The sequence below is a fragment of the Triticum urartu genome, chromosome 7A, assembly GCF_056163025.1.
Source record: "Triticum urartu cultivar PI428250 chromosome 7A, HENAU_Tu73, whole genome shotgun sequence".
Lineage (NCBI taxonomy): Eukaryota > Viridiplantae > Streptophyta > Magnoliopsida > Poales > Poaceae > Triticum > Triticum urartu.
This window is the reverse complement of record NC_141879.1, coordinates 43,292,690-43,313,073: the sequence shown is the minus strand read 5'-3', so window position 1 is coordinate 43,313,073 and position 20,384 is coordinate 43,292,690. Positions and strand designations below refer to the sequence as shown.

Here is a 20,384-nt window from a genome sequence, read left to right as displayed (position 1 = left end):
AAAGAGATATCCACCTCCGGAGGAGAAGGTAGATCCGGTGAAAGAGAAGCGCACTCTGGCTGCCCTGAGAAAACCACCCAAGTCTCCGCCGAAAGGCAACTATGAGCGCATTATTAGAAAGACATGGGCCGAAGCGGAGCGGTCGGGAAGTATAGTCAGTGATCAAAGGATGAAAGAACGATGAGCAGATGGGAAACAAATTGCCCAGACCGGCGAACAAGGGAATCAATCGTGCCCCCCGCTCAAGGTGCCTAGCGACATCGTCGATCCGAGGATGGTGCCCGGTTATAGCAATCTTGAAGATTACCTGCCTGATGATGTACATTATGATTTCATGGACGTGCAGATACAGAGATATGAGTACGGGAAGCCTCTCGTCAAAGATGAAAGATCTCTATCAACGATGATGCGAAGATTGCAAGATTGGTACTTGAAAATCTGCAGAGAGTCTGGGGGAGGAGTACTTTGTATGTGAGAGTTAAAAAGGAGCATGACCTCGTTGGAATTGATCTGTTGCCTATTCCATTTGAGGAGTTCTATCAGTTTTTCAATCAATTGGCCCTCGATAAAGCAACGGTCACCTGCTACTGTCTGTAAGTACTACTACTTCTATCATTAAGTCTCTCTATATAGCTCAGCTCTTTCATTAAGTCTCTCTGTGGCTAGGGTTTCAGCCGTGCAAATCTGTTGTCGATTCTGTGATGGAATGCCTGGCTGTGAAGCTAAAAAGCATTTTTAGTGAAAATAACGTGCAAGCTATGGAGGACCCGCAGTTCAAATTCCAGCCGGTTCCAGCTGAATCGGCCGAAGGTGGTCCGAATTGCCGGGAGTAGCTATGAGGGTCGGAAATGCGTGCTTTTTGGCGACCGTCCATAAAATAGGGCCTACTTTGAGATAGACATGGAATGGCGCCGTTTGGGGTGCCCCTCCTTGTAGCCGCTTCACGAAAAACCCATGTCTTTTGCATTCAAAAAATGAAAAATGGTTTTTTTTGTTAAACAAGTTGGAACCTCGCTTTGGCAACATTGTTTTCCATCACAAGACGGAGGCATGCGCCCAATTTGGGCATATTATCAGAAACTATTCAACGGATGCGGCCATATCATTGCTAGTTTGGCTTGAAAGCCATGAATCTTCGTTCGTGGTAGGTCGTTTTTTAGAACACTTTTCCAAGAAAACGCTGGTATTGCAAGTTTAGTATTTTTGCTAGTTGGTAGGCCACATTTGATGATGTGACGCGGAGGTCTCCCATTTTTTTTGATTTTTTTTGAATTTTTTACGGTGTTTTCAAAAACCGGCCGATTTCGTCGCGGCGACCGTCCGTGGCTAGGGTTTGAGCCGTGCAAATCTGTTGTCGATTCTGTGATGGAATGCCTGCCTGTGAAGCTAAAAAGCATTTTTAGTGAAAATAACGTGCAAGCTATGGAGGACCCGCAGTTCAAATTCCAGCCGGTTCCAGCTGAATCGGCCGAAGGTGGTCCGAATTGCCGGGAGTAGCTACGAGGGTCGGAAATGCATGCTTTTTGGCGACCGTCCGTAAAATAGGGCCTACTTTGAGATAGACATGGAATGGCGCCGTTTGGGGTGCCCCTCCTTGTAGCCGCTTCACGAAAAACGCATGTCTTTTGCATTCAAAAAATGAAAAACGGTTTTTTTTGTTAAACAAGTTGGAACCTCGCTTTGGCAACATTGTTTGCCATCACAAGACGGAGGCATGCGCCCAATTTGGGCATATTATCAGAAACTATTCAACGGATGCGGCCATATCATTGCTAGTTTGGCTTGAAAGCCATGAATCTTCGCTCGTGGTAGGTCGTTTTTGAGAACACTTTTTCAAGAAAACGCTGCTATTGCAAGTTTAGTATTTTTTCTAGTTGGTAGGCCACATTTGATGATGTGACGCGGAGGTCTCCCATTTTTTTGATTTTTTTTGAATTTTTTACGGTGTTTTCAAAAACCGGCCGATTTCGTCGCGGCGACCGTCCGTGGCTAGGGTTTGAGCCGTGCAAATCTGTTGTCGATTCTGTGATGGAATGCCTGCCTGTGAAGCTAAAAAGCATTTTTAGTGAAAATAACGGGCAAGCTATGGAGGACCCGTAGTTCAAATTCCAGCCGGTTCCAGCTGAATCGGCCGAAGGTGGTCCGAATTGCCGGGAGTAGCTACGAGGGTCAGAAATGCATGCTTTTTGGCGACTGTCTGTAAAATAGGGCCTACTTTGAGATAGGCATTGATCTTATGTCGAGATTCGTGTGGATATTTCCTTTTTCTTTTTTCTTTTCTCTTTATGCTTGATTCACTCACTTAGATGTGCAATAACTAGAGCACATCTAGATGTGCCCTAGACACACCCTTTGAATTTGTACGGTGTTTTCAAAAACTGGCGGATTTAGTCACGGCGGTCGTCCGTGGCTAGGGTTTGAGTCATGTTTTTAGCATTCAAAAAATGAAACTTATATTGTTTCATACATGAGCATGCACAAAAACCCATAATTTTATCTTTCATCCATGAGCATGCATAAAAAATTTCAATTCCCATCAATTACCAAACTGAATATTCATTGTTAAAAACATGACTTGTTTAGATGACACTGTCATACAGCATCCATGAGCATGCACAAAATTAAACCTGACATACTTAACATTGACATGTTCATATTACACTAACAAGCTTAAACCTAACATGCTGAACACCTTCTTAACACCTTCACTCCTCCTTCTTCTCCTTCATCAACCTGATGCGCTCAGAGTGGCGAATCCCAACGCGGATGTACTCCTCTACCACAATTGGCATGGTCCTGTCGCCAATCTGTGGGATTGCAGGCGCCGCCACCATCGCGAGGTCGTCGTCCGCCACCACCATAGCAAGGTCGTCATCCGCCACCAACATAGCAGGGTCGTCGTCACCACCACCATAGAATGTTCGTCGTCAGCCAGAATAGGCTGCTCCTCGTCATCCCCGCTCTGCTCCTCGTCATCCCCGCTCTGCTCCTCGTCGTCATCCCCGCTCTGCTCCTCGTCATCCCCGCTGCTGCTCCCATTGCCTGGCCAAATGCAACAAAGTGTGAACATGGTGTTGTCATCGTGCAGGTAGAGGAAGCCAAAAGGACAGGAAGAAGAGAGGCAGAGAGCTTACTGGCATCGTCGTCGTGCTGGTAGTACATGCGGCACATGGTGTTGTCGAACATCTTCACGGTGAACATGGCGTTGCTGTCATAGCGGAAGACAAGGAAGTACCCGAGCTGTAGCTCATGGGCGCGGGCGAAATGCTCCCAGCCGGGCCCTATGTACATGTGGCCTTCACTATCAAACACCACCAACACTTTCCACAGCCTGTGAAGCCCGCTGTCGGCCTCCCGCAGCTTCACTTTGTGGGGCTCATGGCCCGCGAGCATCTTCGCAAACTTGTCAGGCGGCCTCTGCAGCGAGGGTCAAGCAGTGGTTAATTGTGGCAATCAAGCACTAGACAGCAGAGTGATGATAAAGAAATGAGTGATGATAAATATACCTGCCTACTGCAAGATTTCTCAATTATGATCTCGAAGAACTCAAAACCATCCAAGCCAGCCATCTCACTTCTACTCTAAACAAGCAATAGGAGAGGAAGAAGCACTTGTGAACAGGACTGGACATAAATAGGAACAGAACCAAGTTTATGATGGCAAAAGTGATAAAAATGAGAAGAGCAATGCACTTGTGGATATTTATGATAGCAAAAGTGAGAAAAAAAGCAATGCACTTGTGAACATTTGGAATACTACTACTCTATCTACAATGGACCATATCTGCCCATGTGCCCATGTCTACTATAAATGGCAAACACAGCATCAGGATCATATCTACTATAAATGGACCATATCTACAATGAACCATATCTACTATGAATGGACCATATCTTCCCATGTGCTACATTTTGTTAGAACCCAGCACTTAAGAACTGAACCCTAGATTCTCAATTTAAACACACCTACCCAATACAGTCATGTACAAAACTGAACAGCTTTATAGTCGTCGATATGCGCATGAAAGCTATTGGCTTGACACCGATATAGTCATGTACAAAACTGAATTTAACACTAGAATTTCAGAGATTCAGAGCTATTGGCTTAATTTGCTTTGCTAGGGTTTATATAGCCAAAGGCCACTAGAGGCTAGATCCCCTACAAGTTTAACTGCTCCAGTGTGCCGTTGCTTCTTTTTAGACAAATATAAACATGTTTATTTTAAAAACAAACAAACAAAATTGGAAAATACTAATACACTTGCAACATTATAAGTGTTGGCATCATTTATCCCCCTTCGGTCTGCCTTTTCTATTTCTGATGAATTCTACGTCACTGTGAAGAGAACCACAGGGAAACTAGCATACCTAGCAAGGTAGCACCACATCAACTGAACATGGCCAAAAGGGACCTAAACCTAAATGCCTAATTCAGTCTGCAAAATCCCTAAATTAGCCATACGCGCAGGCACAATACGAGTAACTCCTAAATCAGCATGCTTGTTGGCCTTGTTGGCCTTGTCGACAAAGAACATGGGGGAAACAAAGCAAATCAAAGAACACGGGGGGAACAGAACGGACCTGGGGGGACGGCGACTGCTTGAGCTTGTTGGCCTTGTCGGTGTCGTGGACGGTGCCTCCTCTTGATCTACTACTCTATCTACAATGGAACCCTAATCAGCATGCGCCAGGGAACCCTAATCTAATCAATAGGAAGAGGAACAGGAAGGACTCGGCAGATTCATACCTTAGGAGGCCGTCGCTGTCGATGGAGGAGTGGTTCGCCAGGGAGGTCGTCACCGTCGATGGAGGAGAAGGGGATGCCAGCGGCGGAGAGGAGGAGTGGGTCGAGTGGATAATGGAGAGGAGGAGCGGGTCAAGTGGACAGGAGGAGTGGGGCAAAGAGTGGGTCCACTTGTCAGCGAGTTCTGTTTTGATATATTGAAAAGGGTTGGCATAGAGTACAAAACCAACAGCCTCTAACTAGCCCAGTTGTAGAAAAACAATGGAATAAGCGACAGGTCGTGGGTTCGAGCCCCCACTCGCCCAATATTTTTTGGTAGCTCAGGGGAAAAGGGTCGAGTGGGTAGAGTAGCAAAATGGCCCACTTGTCAGTGAGTTGGTCGAGTGGCCCACTTGTAAGCGAGGTCTGTGTTTGATACTTAACTGGTTTCATGATTTGAAAAGAGATGGCATAGAGTGGACGACTAGTAGCCTCTTCCTAGCCATTGGTAGAAACACAGTGAAACGAGCGCACGGTCATGGGTTCGAGTCCCCGCTCGCGCATATTTTTTGCTCACAATGAAATGGGGCCGCGCGTGGGATCAGATGGCTGTCTGATGGAGCGCACCCAAAAATTCAGTTAAAACAGCTCTGAAAACATCTTCAGTTCACCAAAAACAACATCTTCAGTTCAAAAAACATCTTCAGTCCAAAAACAACATCATTTTGCAATCTTTTACATCACAACCAAAACTACATGATCACCAAAACTGAGAAAAACAGCTCTAAAAACAACATCTTCAGTTCATCATTTTGCTTCTTCATTCAAAACAACATCTTCATTTTGCATTGTATCTTCCGTCACCAAAACTACATCATTTTGCATTGTATCTTCAACCATCATCTGCCTCTCCATCACTACACAGTCTCATGCATTTTGGTACCTGGAGAGATTTGTAGTACAAAAACTACATCAGGATCACATCAACAACAACTACCAAGGAGACAAAATAGCATTAGATCACCAAGGAGACCAAATTTACCTTCGCTACTCATCGTCGTCGATACGAAAACAAGGAACTCTATGCCCACTCCTGTTTTCCTCATCATCACTACAATATTGCAGCATAGTATGATCAGTTCGGTTTTCCTCATCCTCGCTTTCATGTCCATCCTCTACCACCTTTGTTCTTTTCTTGATGCCTTCAACTGTTGCAGCACCAATGATCACACGTTCCTGGTCCCTTCGCACTCTGCTTTGCACCGGAACTTCCATAGAGTCATCATCAGCTTGCAATGGAACTTCCGTAGAGTCATCATCTTGGTATGTTAGTCCACCATCACCGGGGCCCTTTTCCACTTCAGTTTCAGTCACACTCCACAAGTGTCTATGCTGAAAGTTTTGCACAACTCGCCATTTTCCGTGCAAAAGAGTGTCTGGCAGATAAAACACCATTGTTGCTTGTGTTGTTAGAATAAAGGGATCACTCTTATACCAGCACCTTGCAGTGTTGATGCTTTTGAAGTGGCCATCATATTTGACAAAAGAGTCTCTCCTCTTCTTGCTACCAAGCTCAAACCAGTCACAGCGAAATAAGACAACCGAGCGATGGATGCCTCCACTAGAGTTGTACTGCAACTATACGATGCTTCTCAACTGACCATAGAACTCAATGATCTCACTATCATGTGACCCCTCAGTGATGATTCCACTATTCTGTGTCTTCCTTTTTTCCTCGCGGTCAACGGTGTGGTACCGGACACCATCAGCAATGCATGCTGAATACACTCTCACTCGCTTATCCGGTAAGCATGCCAAAGCAAATAGATCATCACTGACCTTCTTCTCCTCATGCAACTTTCCAATCTGCACAAATAAACCATTTAGCAAACAATGGTATTTAACAATGGGTGAATAACACAGAAAACATAAAACATGTGGCTAAAGATCTCACATGATTCTTAAACCAATTAGCAAACACCTTGGCAACCCTTTTATCAACATTGATATTGCTTTCTTCCTGATTTAACTCTTCCTTGCATTTCCTACAATGCCAACAAAACATGTGAATTAAAACATTAGGCTGGTGCCAACCCAAGCAAAAAATATATATATATATAATGAGTGCACAAGATATAACGTACTCGATATATGGTAGAACCTCGGCGCAATTGCTGAGCACAAACAAAACCATCTTGTCATACTCATCACCAGCCTCCAAGTATTGTGAGGCTCCAAGAAAGTTCACACCATGGTTGAAAACAGAGACAACACCACTTTGCGAATCAGACCGCTCTCTATTTCTGCCCGGCCGGTTCCATCTTGTTTCCACATCACCAAATTATCTAGAGCAAAAAGTCAAGCACTCGTCAACGACATATGCTTCAGCAATAGAACCTTCAGGTCTTGCTGTGTTTCGCACATAATGCTTACAAGTAAGCAGCCTTCTTTCGATTAGGTACATCCAACCGTATTGCACAGGGCCTCTAAGCATTGCCTCTTTGGGTAAGTGCACCGCCAAATGGACCATCACGGTGAAAAAAGCTGGAGGGAAAATCTTCTCGAGCTTGCAAAGAATAATTGGGATTTCTTTTTCAAGTCTTTCCAAGACAGTTAACTTGAGGGTTTTGCAGCACAGTTCTCTAAAGAAATTTCCCAGCTCAGCAACCGCTTCATATATATCCTTGTGCATGATTCCTCGGAGGCCCGCCGGTAAAATCCTTTGGAGGAGGATGTGACAATCATGGGTTTTCAGTACAGAAAGCTTGAATCCATCAAAAGTAACACACTTTGCTAGGTTAGCAGCATAACCATCTGGAAATTTCACCGCTCTTAGGAATTCACAGAATGCAAGCTTTTGTTCTTTATTCATTGTATACCATGCTCGTGGAATTTCAAATGAATCTTCATCTTCATTGTGCTGTAGATGCAAATCTTCTCTTATGCCCATGTCCTCCAAATCAAGCCTAGAACTAACCGTGTCCTTTGTCTTCCCTTCAATGTTCAGAAACATCCCTAGCAGATTCTCGCATATGTTTTTCTCAATGTGCATTACATTGAGATTATGCCTTAATTTTAGATGAGCCCAGTATGGCAGGTCCCACAAACAAGACCTCCGGTTCCAACATTGACCTTCCTCACGCTTTCTTTTCTTCGCCAGCTTTCCTGGTCTCACATCTTTCACCTTTTCAAGTTGCTGCTCCAGCTCTTCTTTAGAGAATTCAACTGGCTTGTCACGGGTTTCATTCTCACCATTAAAATCTTTGCTTCTTCGCCAGCGATGGTTTCGGGGAAGAAAGCGGCGGTGCCCAATATAGCATATCTTGCTCCTTATTCTCTTTGAGCAAGGGTCTTTGTCACAATGGACACAAGCCTGATAACCCGCTGTGATCCTCCCAGACAGAGTGTGCAGAGTCGGGAAATCATGGATGGACCATATGATCGCAGCACGTAGATTGAACTTTTCTTCCGAACTCAAGGCATCGTATGTAGGTACACCAGTCCAGAGCTGGAGCAGTTCTTCTACGAGGGGCTCCATAAAGACATCAAAATCCTTTCCTGGAGAATCTGGACCCGGGATAAGCAATGACATCATGAAGTTGGACTGATCCATGCATGCCCATGGTGGCAGGTTGTACGGCACCACAAAAACTGGCCACATGCTATAAGACGTGCTCATGTTCCCAAACGGATTAAACCCATCTGTGGCAATGCCAAGTTTTATGTTCCTTGGATCTGCAGCAAAATCAAAATGTATACGGTCAAACTCTTTCCATGCCTCTCCATCCGCTGGATGGCTCAGCTCATTATCCACAGGTTGCCGCTTCAGCTTGTGCCACTGTACCTCACGCGATGATTTCTTCGAGATGAACATCCGCTGAAGCCTTGGTATCAAGGGAAAGTGCCTCAGTACCTTCTCCGGTATTGACTTCTTCCCATCAGCATCTTTCCACCTAGATGCATTGCATTTTGGACAGTTGTCATGCTTTGCTAAATCCTTGCGAAACAAGACACAGTTATTTGGGCACACATGTATTGACACATAACCTAACCCCAGCCTGCGGATTATGCTCAATGCTTCATCATAAGATCTGGGAACACAACTATTAGGGAATTGCAAGCTCAAAAGACGGAGTATTGCGTTGAATGCGGCATTGCTAATCCGGTAGAAAGACTTGATGTGGAGTAACTTCACGGTGAAGGTAAATCTTGAAAAATTACCCCCTTCATGAGCTGCGCGCTTCGCCTCCTCTAACACCTCAGCAAACAATGATTTCTGTCCATCAGCACGATCTTCAGCATCGTACAAATCCTTCAATAGGTCAGGAATCCTATCATCTTCATGCCCATCCTCTTCCTCCAAAACAGCATTATCTCGCAAAACCTTTTCCATGAAATCAATGCCAGCATCACCACCACTCATCATATGAGGGGCCTCTGTACCAGCTTCAAAATGTTGAGGTTGTCTGTCTAAAGGTTCTCCATGATATATCCATCTATCATATGTGCTGGACATCCCATTAAGAAGCACACGATCTTCCACTCTTCCTTGAGCCATTCTTGGACGGTTGAGGCATTCACAACATGGGCAAAGAATGTGAGCATCGTTGGCAAAATTTTCCCGAACAAATGCCATGAAATCATCAACTCCTTTCATATGTTCTTTCGAAAACTTTCTAACTCCTTCTCTAATCCAGCTTCTGTCCATCTGCCAAAGACAACAAATTGTTGCAACTTAGCAAATCAATCTAAGTGCATCAACATTAATTAATGAAAATGGATGAAAGTAATGGAAGCTAAAATTCTAGAAAATTTTATATGCTAATTGCCTAACCACAAGGCCTGAAGAATTCTTAACAAACAAGCTGAACAATTCCTAACAACACATCAAGAAAATTCATCTATGCATTATCTACCAAACAAGCAAGCTATCTCCTAACTACTAACAGTGCATCAACAAAATTCATCTATGATGAAGAACATCTGACTGAAATCCATCTCCCACTGCTCGGGTGACGAGAGAGGAGAGGGGGGAAGAGGTGAGGGGTGCATACCGGGAGGTGTGCTTGCGGCGGCGGCGTCCCCCATGCTTGGCGAGCCCCCACCACCGTCGGTCACCTACGCCCCTGCTGCCCCCCACCTCCACGCCCTGCCTCGCCTCCGCCCCTGCCGGCCCCGCCCCCACCTCCGCTGCCGGCCCCGCCCCCGCCTCCGCCCCCTGCTGGTTGCTTCCGCCGTGAGGCCGTGGGCGAGGTCACCTGCGGCGAGGCCGTGGGCGAGGTCACCTGCGGCGAGGCCGTGGGCGAGGTCACCTGGTTGCTTCCGCCGCCGCCCGCCGCCACCTGGTCGGAAGACCTAGAAAAACGCTAAGTGTTGCTCTGTTCGATGCCACCCGCCGCCACCTGGTCGGAAGGTCCCACTTGTCACTAGTACGTGAGAGCCGTGGTTTTATATACTATATGGAAAACTACCCACACATTAGCAACAATCTCTCTCTAGCCCAGCGGTAATGAACGAGCGAACCCAGCGCGAGGTCGTGGGTTCGAGTCCCCGCTAGCGCATACTTTTTAGGGAATTAAACGCTCGCTCAACCACCTGTCAAATGGGTCCCGCCTGTCAGTGTTGCAAATCGTTGCTCTGTTCGATGCCACCTGGTCGGAAGGTCCCACTTGTCAATGATACGAGAGAGCCGTAGTTCTATAGAATGTATAGATAAACTCCCAGATGCGAGCAACTGTCCCTCTCTAGCCCAGCGGTAGCATGCGAGCCAACCAAGCGCGAGGTCGTGGGTTCGAGTCCCGCCTCGTGCATCTTTTTTGGGCGAATTAAGCGCTCGGCCCCATCTGTCAAATGGGTCCCGCCTGTCAATGTGTCCCCCGACATAAGCGAGGTTGCTGAGGTGGCTGCCTAATCATCCTAATTCATTCAAACTCAAGTGTAGTGACCATTTTATATTGGTCGTTATCAGCTACGCATGAGGCAGTGGACAGTGCTACTAGCTTTACGACCATTTCCTCTAATGAAATTATGACCTTTCTAACCAAAATGGTCGTTATGGTTTAGGGTTTAGAGCCCCCCCAGACAGCTTTTGACCAATTGGTCTAAAATGGTCATAATTTATGACCAATTCTTCGAGGGTCACTGACAGAAGGTCATAAGTTGACATATTTCTTGTAGTGACTGTTATATCTTTCACCATTTCCTAAACTGCAATTTCCAGATACTAGGTACTACTAGATATCAATTTCATAAAGCATTATAGGTACTAGGTAGTACTCCCTCGGTTCGAAATTACTCGTCGTGGTTTTAGTTCAAATTTGAACTCAAACCACGACGAGTAATTTGGAACCGAGGGAGCACTAGATAAAAATTTCATATATACTCAACATGCATCCTCAAGTAGTACAAGGTGACATCGATGACAATCATCATATTTAGTTCTAGATGATATCGACGACGATGATCATATGTAGTTCTACATGATATCGACGACGATCATCATATGTAGTTCTAGATGATATCGACGACGATCATCATCCTCAAGCCTGGGCGGTGGGTGTTCATGATAGTAATTAGGATGGCCTTTCCAGCACGAAGATTCTTGACAACGAGGAATCTCTTCCACCCAACCGAGTTCAACTGTGTGCGACCATTTGTGCCCATGCGGTAAGTACATGTGGTGACGGAGCCCCTTGCGGTAAGGCATAGTCCATCTGAGCCTTCTTCATCAGGCTCGATACCACAACTCACAGATAGGTTCTTTGGCAATCTCTGAATAAGAAAAACATATCAATTAATAAACAGCCTCACACATACTCTTGCAAATATATTTCTATTAAGTCTAGATTTCTACACTATCAAAAGACACAGTACTACGCATTTGTACTAATTAATCATGAATTCTACTAATAAGTATATATATGGATTATCTACACTATTAATAGTTCCTTCGATTCTACACTAATAAGCATGTGATCAGACTCTACACTAAAGTATATCATCGACTAGATTCCACAAAGCATATCATGGACTCTACACTAAGCATATCATCGGATTCACTAAGCATATACGTATAACATACCATTTCATGCCGATCGACCATGGTACTTGTCAGGCGGGTCACGAATGGCACCCCGACAAAGTCATCACGTGGCGGAATTATGTCCCATAGGTTCCACACCTCCTCCTCGCTCAGCCTCATTCTTTGAGCTATGATGGGTTCATGAAGTGGGTTCTCATCATCTTCATTGAGTGGGTCCCCATTATCTTCATCATCTTCGTCATCTTCATCATCTTCCATCAGGTTGATATAAATGACAACCAGCTTGGGTCTTTCTGCTCTGAAGGAGAATCTGATCAACTCACCACCAGTAAGACGCATGCGAGCGAGGAAACGGGCCCATCCATCTCCTCCAATCTGCGACATATTGCGTCCTTTCTCGACCTCCATAGTGTACGCCCCCCAGGAGCCTCAAATGTCACAGTGTCTCCTGTCAGCTTGTTGAATTTCAACCTCACATTTCATGGGACGATCTGTGTAAGAAAAGCAAAATGACACAATGCAGTAATGCCAACACTAAAAATAATATAGTTTTTACATTTCATCTAATTTCTTACCGCCGCATGACGAAAACTCGGATGGAAGTAGATGCCGAATAGCTTGCCAGTTGCAAGGCTGCTGGCGCACCTTGACTTGCACAGTCGACATAGTGGTGCTGGTGGTGGCGCCATTTTCCTAAAGCAATATGAGCAGAGGATTAAAATTCACTTCACAGGAAACAAGTGGCAAATTTAACTACATTGGCACCTACATTTTGCCAAAAAAAACTTATTACAAAAAAACTAAATTGAGCATACTCAATCAACTAAATCCACTAGCATACTAAATCCACTAGCATACTAAATCAACTACATCAAAATGTTCTAAATCAACTAGCCTACTAAATCAACTAAATCAACTAGCCTACTAAATAAACTAAATCAAAATGTTCTAAATCAACTAAATCAACTAGCCTACTAAATCAACTGAATCATATCAACTAAATCAAAATGTTACATATGAAAGCCTACTAAATCAAAATGTATCAGGGAGGAGGGACAAGGAGGGGCGACTCGAGGAGGGAGAAGATAGTAGGACGGAGGAGGAAGGCGGAGCGAGGAGGGGCCGGCCGGCGGCGAGTGGAGGGAGGACGGATCGAGGAGGAAGGCGGACCGAGGAGGGGGCGGCCAGCGGCTAGTGGAGGAAGGACGGAGGAGGAGGCCGGTACCGAGTCCAGCCAGGAGGATGAGGCGACAGCGGCGCAAATCGGGGGAGGGGCGACGGGGGAGGACCGGCGGCGCGGGGGGGGGGTGAGGAGGAGACCGTGATCAAGTGTGTGTGAGTGTGATCTGTGGATGAGGCTAGCTAGTGGGGGAAAGATGCAACGGCATAGCAGTAGCGCGCTATAGGTAAACTCGCTAGTGCTAAGCAACCTATCAGTAACGCCTTTCGCCTTGAACGCGCTACTGCTATGTGTCAGTATGTAAAAATGGACATAGGCATAAAAAATACATTGATCATCAATGGTCTTTTTGTGTACAATCTGATTTGTCAATAGGAATCCTCGCCGGTTCGTTTAAGAACTGGCGAAGACTCCTATTGCGGCCACAGATCCTACACATAGAGTTCAATGAAGACCAAGTGCTTGTCAAAGTTGTAGAAGAAAAATATTTAAGGTGGGTAAAACTCTCTTCACGGAGCGAGGTGGGACTAAATTTTTGTAGTTAATTTAGCAGTAGCGATTATTGCCTGAATGCGCTGCTGCTACGTTACGTAGCAGTAGCGCTGCTTATTTTAAAGCGCTGCTGCTATAACTGGCCTCGCGGCGGCATCGTGGGAATTTTAGCAGTAGCGCTTCTTGGAGTGCACGCGCTGCTGATAAACTTGTTTCAGCAGCGAGTTTCTATGGCCCGCGCTGCTGCTAGTTAGCAGCAGCGCCTGATTTTAAAGCGCGCTGCTGGTAAGATTCTGTGTATAGGCTTTTCCCTAGTAGTGTAGGCTTGAGCAGGGAGTAGTAACTGTCTTGGACTCTAAATGAAAAGATCCCCAGGAGTATGCGGACATGACTCAAATGCTCGAGAAGTAAGTTAAATCGATCATTATCCACCATATCAGCAACTTTGTTCATTTCTGATATCAAGTAATTGTTTTCTTTGTCTGGCAGGGTTTGGAGAAAATTCACCAGAAAAGCTCCGGGACTGCCGAAGGAGCTGGAATTTAGACACCCAAAAGTAAGTACTATAGTAGCATGTTCCGCGCATCTCCTAGTGATTCAAGCGCTAGTTTCATCAATACCATTTGACATTCTTACTTATCAGTTTGATTGACCTCTATTTCTTGTAAAGTGGTTGTTGCAGGAACAAGGGAATGATTTCTGTGGATACTATGTTTGCGAGTCCATCCGCCACACAACCTGTGAGCGGGGCTACTCTGACGAACAATATGAAGTGCGTAAATAACAATATTCACAATTTTATTTTATTACCATCATTTGTGTTGAGTTTCATTCATTCATATATATATATATGTATTGATCCCCTTCTTAAAATTAGATGTTTCGGATGCGGGATAAACTCCTACCACCAGATCGCATGCGAGCAATTCAAGAGGAATTGGTGGCATTCTTTCTTGACCACGTGATCGCTGAAGACGGAGAATACTATGTGGACCATGTGTCCGTAGTTTAGGAGATTATATTTGTAAGAGATAATTATTGTATATATGTAGCTGGTAGTGTCGGATAGATATACGAGAACTTGTTGTTCGACCAATCTCTCGGAGAAGGAGAGGTGGTCTATATCACTTCTCTCTGGATGCATATATGTTCATGACGATCTTCTGTTTCCTTCGTTTGCTTACTAGCTAGCTAGCGTGTCTAGTCCTCTCGTATGTATAGTATGTACCGTCGACCAAGCACGGACATATATAAGAGAGGACACTTCTCTCTATTAATTAGCTAGCTAACACAATATATGAAATACCTAAATTAACCTCCCCAAACCCCCAACCCCCTCCCCCCCTTTCAAAAAAAACAAAAATCCCAGCCGCAGAAATGCTGACGTGTGGATGCCTATTGTTCCCGGTTGGTGCCACCAACCGGGACCAAAGGCCCTCCTGCCTGGGCTCAGCGCGCAGGCCACGTGGAGGCCCATCTATCCCGGTTCTGGTTAGAACCGGGACTAAAGGGTCAGGGCATTAGTAATGACCCTTTAGTCCCGGTTCAAGAACCGGGACAAAAGGCCTTTACGAACCGGGACAATAGGCCCGTTTTCTACTAGTGTTAGTTGGTGGTTTTAGTTCTTTTTCCTTCTTATGCTTGGAACACCCCTCTTTTCTACAATAGCATGAACCACCTGACCAATGGTGTGTCATGTTGTCCTCACCCGCGAACGTTTCGACAACAGTCGGCGTGTGCACATCATGTAGAGCATAGTCATCATCCATCATGGTGAACGCTAGATTGCCCATGTCGCGAGCTCATCGCGGTCGTTGTCCATGTTGGCAAGCGGTGCTCGGCTATGTCGCTGAGAGCCTGTTGGTCGTACGCCCATAAGAAAAAATATATGTCATTTTTGTTATATTAGGAAACTTGTGATTGCCAATTAATAGTAGAGATAATAATAAATGGCATAGCGCGCCGGAGTAGTGATTTGTTATGCGGTAATATCTGATTTTGTCTTGAAAGGTTATGAAGAAATATCTTATGTCTGTCTTTTAGGAAGTTGATCTCACATATATGATGCGATTTTTGAATTCTTAATTACTTGTTATTTATGTAATTGAATTGAATCAGCACCTGCCAAGGCAAGCACAAAACAAGATCCACTTAATGGGATTTGGTTTTTTAATGGGAGGGAGAAAAACCAGCGGAAGGGGTGGTGAGAGGTGGGACGAAATAAAACCGGACGAAAAAAGACCGTACCAGGCTACCAACTCCTCCATTAGGAGTTGAGATTATGTTGTCCACTCGTGCACATGGCCGAGCCATTGCACTAGTTCTTAGTCTAAAAGGCAAAAGTCAGCGATTTTATTACATGCCACTTACAATATCATAGTCGCAGGATAAATACTCCATCACTAGGGCATACAACTGAAGTTGCGCACGTGCACACACACACACACAACCCAATAGCCTACATATAGCAGGTCATCACTTAAACTTTTTATATGAAAATCCATCTCTTGTTGTAGCTCTTTCAGTTTGATTGGATGTGAATGAGCTCTTAGCTAGCTACGTGGAGGTGGAGTGGAGGATATTCTTGGCACACTGATGTTGTAACAGAAATGAGATGCATTGGGAACATTGGCTCAACTGGTAACCAAGTAGCAGGAGCTGAGACTGCAGAGGTAACAAGCATTTCCTGCCACTAGTGCCAGCAATACAAAGGTGGAGAAGCTTAGGTTTCTTACGTATCTACTTCATTGAGATCAGGAGCGGAATGAATGGCATTGTGTTCAAGAATGCTCTTTTGGGGAAGTGGTAGACAAGGTGCGGCTAGCATCTCCCACCTTCCCAGCAGGTCAAACGAGTGGTTCCTCTCTCCTCTGGTTATCCATTTCGGCGACAGGAACGCAGAGTGGACATAATCCGGGCCGGTCGTCTCCCTGATCGAGCTGTCGTTTAGACCGGCCGCCGGCGGACAGAACCGGAGCGGACCGAGCAGGGCAGCGGTCCTCTTTTCCTGGACCGGACCGGCGGAGGTAAGGCTCTGACCGGACCGACAGGACCGGCGGCGGCGGCGTTCGGGAGACGACTCCGGCGAGCTTCTGGACACCATGGAAACAACTGCATTGTCGAGAACGGGGACGGTTCACACATGGGAACAACGTGAAGCAGTGGCGCCGTCCCGGGTGCGAGTGTTAGACACTTAGCCATAAATATGCGCATGCTTATTCTTTAGCAGTTTTTCCGTTATATGCAAGCAATTTAACGCATGCAAGAGCCCAAGATTTTTTCCGTACGGGACTGCCGTGATTAGAGGATCAATTTTTACGTGGAGTTAGTCATGGGATGACACAGTAATTAACGGATCAAACCTCATTTATTTAGTTATTTCTACTAGTCGTTAACCCATGCACCTGCACCCTGCACGGGCTAGCACTTCCAATATCAGATACAACAAAGTTGTTTTGAATTGCCAGGGGACGCTGCTCAAACGCCACCTTTACCAGATTCAACCACCAAAGGCTGGAATCTGGGTTTTCATCCTGAAGAACATGTCCGAGCAATGCCTTCAATAAGGTAACGATGCAAAACATCATCATTGACAGGTTAACTAATTCTGGTCAAACGTAGGGTTTTCACCCCCGGAGCTCAAGACAGGGTACTCTGAGAAGTACCACCAAATCGAAGCCCATAATGTGTCTCTGTCACCACTTTTTCACGCAACGGGCAGCTACATACGTTTGACTAGATCAACCATCGGCGCTGCATAACCATATCCTCTGCGTCAAGCCGCCGTCCATAGATTGTAACTCATCATTGAAGGCAAACTGGGTGGAGTAAGAATTGCCGAAACTCACAAAGGAGCCTTCCGGCTACATCCAGTGATGTTGCCAGTATGCGTCGCCGGCAACATCCATCGAATCTGACCACTTTGTTCGGAGCACAATTGGACGTGTGAGGTGTGAAGGCTCCACGATGACTCCTCCACGAACGAAAACGACAACCTCGGGCGTCGTAGTCGTCGATGCCATCCTAGCCGGCATACGGCTTCCAGCCGCAGCCTCACACAACCACCGGACTAAACCAAGTTGTACGCCGGGGCCCTTACCAGTTGTGTATACTACCAAGACATCCTATTGCCACTCCTTGCCACGCCCACCAGATCAGCTAGCAGCCCTCCGTAGCAGGTGAATCTGAAATTGAATGTCTACATGACAGATTGCATGATCCGATCTGAAGTCTCACATCTGCGCTGGGGCTGGCCAGATCCTCCATTGAGCAGCACCAGGGTCATCCCTTGCCCCCGGCCGCAGTAGAGGACTTGACCCCACCGTTGGCTGGATCTGCATCCCAAGACGTCGCCGCCAACAACCACACCTCACGCCGCAAAGACCACCATCCAAAAGACTACCACCTAAGACTGTGTGCCTGCCGCCGCCGCAGCCGGGGCCGGCAGCGGCGGGAGGAGGGCTCGTGTAGTGGCGGCTGGGTTTCCTCCCGGGCCGCCCTAGGTTCGGCGGCACGTCCTTAAAAATGGTAGAGATTTTCACTTCCCGACCTCTTCATCAATAAGGGATGCATACATCCATTTTAGTATGAGTACTAAAATAAACATGATCCTTTGAATTTTTTAAATAAGTATTAAGGTATTTCTTGATGAGAGGTTCGACCACACACCATGCTTGATCCTCAATAAATAGGGGAAAACCCCTGTGCATCACCTGTCAATTCTACGAATTGAACTCGAGTCGCTAGGCTGCACAACCGCATGCCCAACCCCTGAGCCAAGACTCTCTTTTCTTTAAAAGTAGGAGAGATTTTCACTTCTCGGCCTCTGCACCAACCAGGGATGCATACAACCATTTTAGTATGTGTATGAAGATAAACATGGTCCTCATAATTTTTTTAATGAGTATCAAAAAATTTCGTGATGAGAGGTTCCACCACACACCAAGCTTAATCCTCAATAAAACGGGAAAAACCCCTGTGCATCAGCTGTCAATTCTAGGAATTGAACTCAATTCGCTAGGCTGCACGACCACATACCCAAACACTGAGCCAAGGCCCTTTTTGCCTAATATATACTATTTCAAAGGTATTTATAAACGATCCTATCAAGATGGTCCATGAATCATCATGGATAGAAAACCATGGAAGATTGATTCTCCATGAAAACCCATTATATGAGATATGCAATTGTCTTACGACACTTTGCGACAATTCATGCCTGCTATAATTTTCTGTTAGTTTATCATTATGATATAAAATCATACACTCTAGGCGCCATCACACTGATATTTGTTAACACATACTCTCAAAAACTCCCTATCAATATATCTAGATACTTAAAGAGTTTCAAACACATGAAAATGCACACGTAAGCTACATAATTGCACATGTAAGGTATTTAGATACACCCGTAACCTAAATACGGTGTATAGGCAGCGCACGGGCGCTAGATGGAGTGCCCGAGCATACTCTCTATATTAGAAAACCTATGTGCCACCTCATCCTACTATGTCAAAAAAGGAAGGTACATGAGCCTGCAACCTCACGCTGCCTCAGTAAAGAGCCCACGCGCATTAATTTTTGGGTTTCAAAAAATTTAAAAAGCTGTAACTTTTGATTCGAGCATCCGAATCAAGATCCGTTTTCACTGCTGGGTTTCTCGTGATGAGCTCTTCAAAACTAGATCCCATATGGATAGGTTTCGACAAAGTTTATTTTAGAACAACTTTGGGTGTTATAGAGGCAACTTTAGTGCTATAGGACAGCAACTCCTTTTTATTGCCTGATATGACTACCTATGAGTCGGGAGTCCTTCTAAATTAGTTACTATGACCAACAATGATTAGTTTCACCTCTAAGTTGCACTATAGGGAAGTAACTCCTTTTTTGCCTAGTAGGACTACCAATTAGGTTGGTTTGTGTAAAAAGAATGAGAAAAATCACACGAAACATGAGGTAGTGCTACATGCAAGCAACTTCACTGCACTAGGTGCACATATTAATTTGCTAACATTGCCCCAAATTGCCTATCGTGGCTGCTCAGTTGTCTATACATACTATGGAATTGCCTATCATTGATGCCTAGTTGCCTGCTGTTGGTAATTAGTTGCCTACCATTGGTAATTAGTTGCCTACCATTGTTGATCAGTTGCCTACATATATTGTGAAGTTGTTTATCACTGCTTTTCTAAGTTGCCTACAACACTATAAAGTTGCCTATCAGTGATGCTTAGTTGCCTGCTATTGGTAATTAGTTGCCTACCATTGTTGCTCACTTGTCTAACTTTACAAATTAGTTGCCTAGATATAGTGTGAAGTTGCTTACCATTGCTTTTCTAAGTTGCTTACAACACTATAAAGTTGCCTACCGGTGATTCTTAGTTGCCTACTATTGGTACTTAGTTGTCTACCATTGTTGCTTAGTTGCTTAACTTTACAAATTAGTTGCATACATATAGTGCGAAGTTGCTTATGATTGCTTTTCTAAGTTGCCTACAACACTCCGAAGTTGCCCACCGGTGATGCTTATATTAGTTGCTTGCAATTACTATTTCAGTTGCCTACAATACATAGCAAATTTGCATATTAGTGCTGCTAAGTTGCCTATCTACGAAACTAAGTTGCTTACCATACCTAAAAGTATTGTAAGCAACTAAGGATGTCATTAAGCTACTCGCTAGTCATAGCAACAAGCTTAGTATAAATGTAGGCCTACCTCGAAAAACTAAGTTGCCAGCTATACTATAAACATGGAGGCGAAGCTAGTCATGATAGAATACTTTTGATAGTTATGGTAAGAAACTTAGAGGTGAAGCTAGTTAACTTGATAGTCATGATAATCAACTTTGAAGGGGTCTTCGATGATAGGTAGTCATACTGCACAAACTAACAAGAAATTGCTTTCATATAACACTAAAGTCGCTTTCTTAGCACCCAAAGTTGCTCGAG

General features: G+C 45.1%; 1 protein-coding gene and 1 pseudogene across 1 annotated transcript; both read right to left on the bottom strand.

Moving 5' to 3' along the window:
- Positions 1 to 2,592: 2,592 nt before the first annotated feature.
- Positions 2,593 to 3,569, bottom strand: LOC147957513 (B3 domain-containing protein Os03g0212300-like). Its single transcript, XM_087531723.1, has 4 exons — positions 3,507 to 3,569; positions 3,135 to 3,417; positions 2,887 to 3,042; positions 2,593 to 2,627 (listed from the first exon to the last, which is right to left on the bottom strand). Exons 1-4 carry the CDS (start codon positions 3,567 to 3,569, stop codon positions 2,593 to 2,595), a joined length of 537 nt encoding a protein of 178 aa, XP_087387849.1.
- Positions 3,570 to 6,360: 2,791 nt separating this feature from the next.
- LOC147957512 (uncharacterized) lies at positions 6,361 to 9,430 on the bottom strand (annotated as a pseudogene).
- Between the last annotated feature and the right edge of the window lie 10,954 nt (positions 9,431 to 20,384).

Coding starts and splice junctions, on each gene's coding strand:
- LOC147957513 (XM_087531723.1), bottom strand. CDS start 3,569: ATGGCTGGCTTGGATGGTTTTGAGTTCTTCGAGATCATAATTGAGAAA. Junction 3,418..3,506: donor AGAAATCTTGCAGTAGGCAG/GTATATTTATCA, acceptor CCCTCGCTGCAG/AGGCCGCCTGACAAGTTTGC. Junction 3,043..3,134: donor CCAGCACGACGACGATGCCA/GTAAGCTCTCTG, acceptor GCATTTGGCCAG/GCAATGGGAGCAGCAGCGGG.